The 4,962-nt window shown below is 31.2% G+C and overlaps 1 protein-coding gene across 1 annotated transcript in view; it reads left to right on the top strand.

The window, feature by feature from the left end:
• The first annotated feature begins 965 nt into the window (after positions 1-965).
• LOC106466068 (BUB3-interacting and GLEBS motif-containing protein ZNF207-like) overlaps positions 966-4,962 on the top strand; it is a 24,313-nt gene continuing 20,316 nt past the window's right edge. Inside the window, exon 1 of the mRNA XM_022394024.1 lies at positions 966-1,205. Within this exon, the coding sequence (XP_022249732.1) occupies positions 1,165-1,205 (41 nt within the window). The 5' untranslated portion in view covers positions 966-1,164. The remainder of the gene's footprint in view (positions 1,206-4,962) is intronic.

Below are 4,962 nucleotides of genomic sequence, written 5' to 3'. Positions count from 1 at the left end.
CTGTCTGTTCTTGATGCCCATGAACTCAATAGTTACCCATACTGGTCCCCACAACCTTGCATATACAGATATAGAGACGGATAATCGAGTCAAGCCGTATGTAAAATGCGTGAATCGTTGTGAATTCTAGCGTGTGTTTAAGTTAAAGTGACTGTGGAAATTAAGTGTACTATTAATTTGAACTGAGAAAGAATAAACTTGTTTTATTTAAGAAAGGGCTTGTATCGTTGAAGTTCTTCGGAAAGAATTTCTACGGAAAATTAACAAGCGAACACAGAGACGTAACAATACTAAGGAAAGGGCAGTGTTACGACAGCGGAAGTCACGCGACACTGGAAGCATGCGCGTTGGAGTTTCTAAAAGGATCATGACTGTTCTTGGCAACTCTAGTGTTTTCTGGATGTCCTGTTTTTGTATATAAGCCCGGCAAATAAAGTGGAGATAGGATAGCAGTCCAGACAGATATAGAGATAGATAATTGAGTCAAGCAAGCGGTAGTGGCCTAAGGAAAATGGGTGAATCTTTGTGAATTCTAGCGTGTGTTTAAGTTAAAGTGACTCTGGAAATTAAGTGTATTAATAAGTTTGTAACGAGAAAGAATAAACTAGTTTTAATTAAGAAAGGACTTGTATCGCTGAAGTTCTTTGGAAATAATTTTTACGGGAAATTAACAAACGAACAGAGACGTAACAAACTTAATTCATACTCTGAATTTTTCCTGAGGCAGTTTGTGTATAGTTTCTACTTTTGATTTTTCCTCGGGAACATTTATATTGTCTTCATTTTGTTTTTGTTTAGTAACAAGAAGCTGTAAATGCCAATCTTCAATTTTTTCTAAACCTAAGTAATTACTTCAATTATTACTACTCGAAGAACATTATTGACTCGTGGACACAAGCCTAAAATTGATGGCATTTTAAGTAGAAAGTAAACACTAAACTTAGGTTATCACCCTAGCGGAAATTGAGTCAAGTTGAGATACAAAAAAGACGTAGAAATATTGTAGGTTTATCCCGTCCCTAGGTTATCTAACGTTAGTGAACTGTCGAAATAGGTAGCTAATCAATTGCAATTTGTAGCCTACATATAGGTAATCAGATTATTTGGAGTTTGAACTTTTCTCGCAATTTTATAGTTTACGTTACAGAAGAACTTTTTTCTGATATGGGACGAAAAAAGAAGAAGCCCGCAAAGCCTTGGTGCTGGTATCCTTATCTCATTTCTTAGGCTTAATATTGGACATACCTCTAAATAATAAATTAGATTACTACTATTAGTACTAATTTACTATAAAATACCACCTGAACCAAGTGGTGAAAACGTCCCAGGAGGTGTAGCACTGAAATTTAAGTTTAGTTTAATGAATGCAGACACTGTGGTGTAGACTTCTATTGTAGTTAACTTATAGGCCTAAATTCGATATGACCGAGGCCTGCTTATAAGTTATACTTACAGCTATAATTATAAGACTAGTTAAATCTGTTTTACACTACTAGTAGTAGCAGTAGGGCTGTTGTAAGTCGATAGAAAAAGTTTCTAAGTATGATTGAAATTTAAAGAACTGAGAAAATAAAATGGAAATTTATGACTATTGGTATGGAATTGGTAGTTTGTTTTGTGGTGTTTAATTTTTAATAAATAATAATTGCGTAGATAAGATTCTTACCCTAATTTCTTACAGATCATAGTAGTTAAATATGTAAAACTGGTTTCAACCCTTGGCTAATGATAAAGAAGATACAGAGGTTCTGGTTGCAAGAGACTGTGTATTGACTTGAAAGGATTTTTTGAGTGCTAAGATTGAAAAGAAGGGAGTTTGGATGATGTATGTTATGATTAGTGTTGGATTACTGATAGTTTTTTTTTATGTATGTTGGTAGAGAGGAATATACAGGGTTTAAAGGAGGAAAATGCAAGTTTCTCCTTAAGCACAAATTGATAGAGTTAGGCTGGGATATACTATTTTACATTATTCCCATAACTAGTCAATAGTAAAACATGGTGATTCTGCTTAATGAATTATCTCATTATGCAGACTCAGTATTTTATGCAGAATACACTTGTATTTTCATTTTTGATGACAAGGAACATACTTTAAAAAAAATAGTTTGGAGACAGCTTGAATGGGTAGTGAAAGAAACTTTATTACTTAAATTATTGTGTGAAGTTTTGGCTTAATTATCACACGGAAGATTGTGATCACATCTAAGTATAAACTTGGAAATGTTTTGATTTGGTGTGTGTACTTTTTGTTTAAATTTACATGAACTTTTTTAAGACATAAGTCCATTTGATAATAAGACTATGTACACAGAACATGAAGATTTGTTGTTGTTTTTGTGTTTACTTTCCAAAATTAACTTTCAAATATTGTGAAACCAAACACTTGCAGTTTTCTTGAAGTTGTGAGAAGTAAAATTACAACCATCAAATAAAACACTAGTCAACCTTTAGTGTAAGTTTTAACTGTCTGGTACAAGTCAGTAAGTGTTATAATTGTAGATTATCATGCAATGCAAAAGGTGTCATTATTAGTTAAATTGTCTTTAAATTAAATGCAATGTATAATAATCACAATGAAAAATTAAAACAAAATTATTTGTTTGGAAAGTGAAATTACATATTTTAATTCTAATGGAACTATGTCCACTTTGACAGTTGAGGCTTTAACATTATCATGTATTTAAAAAAAACAATTAATGACATGATATTTGCACATTTGTTTACAACACTTGTCAAACAGTTATACTTATAAAACTATAAAAATGTTCAAAACCTTAATATTGTAATTAATTAGAAAACAGTATTTAATGTACTTAATTATTTTATAAACAATTAAATATATTAAACATTGTAAGTATGATTTACATACATACAAAGACACTTTATATTGGTACAATATCCTGATTGTAATGACTTTGAAACAGCAAGCTGAGTAGTGAACCTGTGTATAGTAATACCCCCTGTTTTTCTATAAAAAATCAACAAATCAAATGTGTGAGTACTGTACTTGCCAGTGTATAATATGACTCTAGATTTTTTAAACGAATTAAGTGTGGTTCAGTGTATAGGATGACCTCTATTGTCAAGTAACTCTAGGATGTTACTTTTGTAAACAAATTCTTAGAAGTTATTTTTAAACTGTACTAACTAGCACTCTGGGGTAATCAATCCAACCATGAGTGTGGTTTTTATGCTTTTCAAATGCTACAGACAGTTCAGTGTGGTATAACTTAAGTCACAAACATGTAATAAACAACTTTACAAAGTATTAATCACAGATGAACTCCTTTTCTATTACCAAAAATAATAAACGTTAAGTTATAAGCATCTATTATATGAAAACATGTTTATAACATTAATGTATGGTATAGAAACTACCTTTTTTTATGTAATATTAGTAATATTTTATTATGATGGATGAGACTAATACATTTCATGTAAATGTCATGATTAATTGTAACTAGCATGTGAGATAAATAACTTCTAATTATAAAGGATCGAAACAAATGATACAATTACAAATATGTTATTGTAATGCAGTAGGTTGCACAATGTCAATGCACTTACTCAAAAAAATAAAAAGAACAACGTTGATCTGGTTAAATATGCTATTTACCGGAGAGTTCTTACTGGAACTATCTTTGAACTTGTGTGTAAGATGAGGAGTAAAATCAGGCATTGTTTTAATAGTAAAACAATATAGTGGTAAATACTGTATATCAAAAACAAAAATAGATACTGAATGTCAAATCGGACAAGTGTGTCGTGTCAGCAACTAGTCTGAGTGCACTTTTCCCAGGCTATCATTAACTTACTGGATAGGAACACTGTCTGTGGGTATGAAGGGCTACATTAAGTTTAATGTTACTGTTTTTGTTAGTTTAGTGGCCTGTTGATATTAGTTAAAACAACACAATAAATTAAAATTATTGTAGACACTTTTAATGTTGTTTTAACTAAGCATTTAATAACTTTCTATACACAAGTGCTGTGTTCCTATTATTTGATTTTTAAGACATTTATATACTTTGGAAGCTTAGATTCAGATTTATTTCAGCAGGATTTTTTTTTTTTTCATGTTTGATTTAGTAGCATATTGATGATTTGTTGTGTAATGATGGTTTATAAAATGTTACATACAGGAGTCTAAAACACTGAGAGAAAAGGTACAGGCTGATTTTTTAAGGAAATTTGTTTTTCATTTGGTGCTTTTGGTCTTAGTGAACAACAGATAGAAAACTTGTATTACCAAAACTATACAGCTGAAACTAATAATAAAGATTTTACCTCTTGTAGTGCCAAAAGTCATTGGCTTTTGTGTTTTTTACTCTTAATATAGTAGCAATTATAGTAGAAATTATAAATGGAAGATTTGTCTGGATGATGATATCAATGAAAAATCTAAATGGCCCTTTTCAGTTTTCGTGGTGGAGAGGTTCTGGGATGAACAAGTAGACTGGTTATACTGTAGATCTATGGGATGGGTTTATTGGGTGGAGAGGTTCTGGGATGAACAGGTAGACTGGTTATACTGTGGGATGAGATGAATATTTGTAATAATTATTGTACCATATTTACAAACAGTTAAGCACAGGGTTATTTCAGGAAAACAGCTTGTAAATAAGATAATTTTGCTACAAAGTTGCAAGGCAGGTAGCAAATCTCCCTACTGCCTTATAAAGTTAACTTCTACATCTCTTGTAAATAATGCTTGGAGGTGTCTTTAATGGGTAATGAAGAAAAACTTTAATATAAGTTTAACATAACAGCAAATGTACAATGTTTCGATGAGGTTTTGTCATCGTCAGGTACAAGTCTCGAAAAAGACTATTAATATAGTCAACCAATTCCGTAAACTGAAAAGTAACCTCACAAGTAACGAGATGAAATCCATTTATAATCTGAAAAAAGACATTAACATTAATATTCTAAAGCTGATAAAGGCAACACCACTGTCAT

The sequence above is a fragment of the Limulus polyphemus genome, unplaced genomic scaffold (genome assembly GCF_000517525.1).
Source record: "Limulus polyphemus unplaced genomic scaffold, Limulus_polyphemus-2.1.2 Scaffold2141, whole genome shotgun sequence".
In the NCBI taxonomy this organism is placed as follows: Eukaryota; Metazoa; Arthropoda; class Merostomata; order Xiphosura; family Limulidae; genus Limulus; species Limulus polyphemus.
This window is presented reverse-complemented; position numbering and strand designations above follow the sequence as displayed.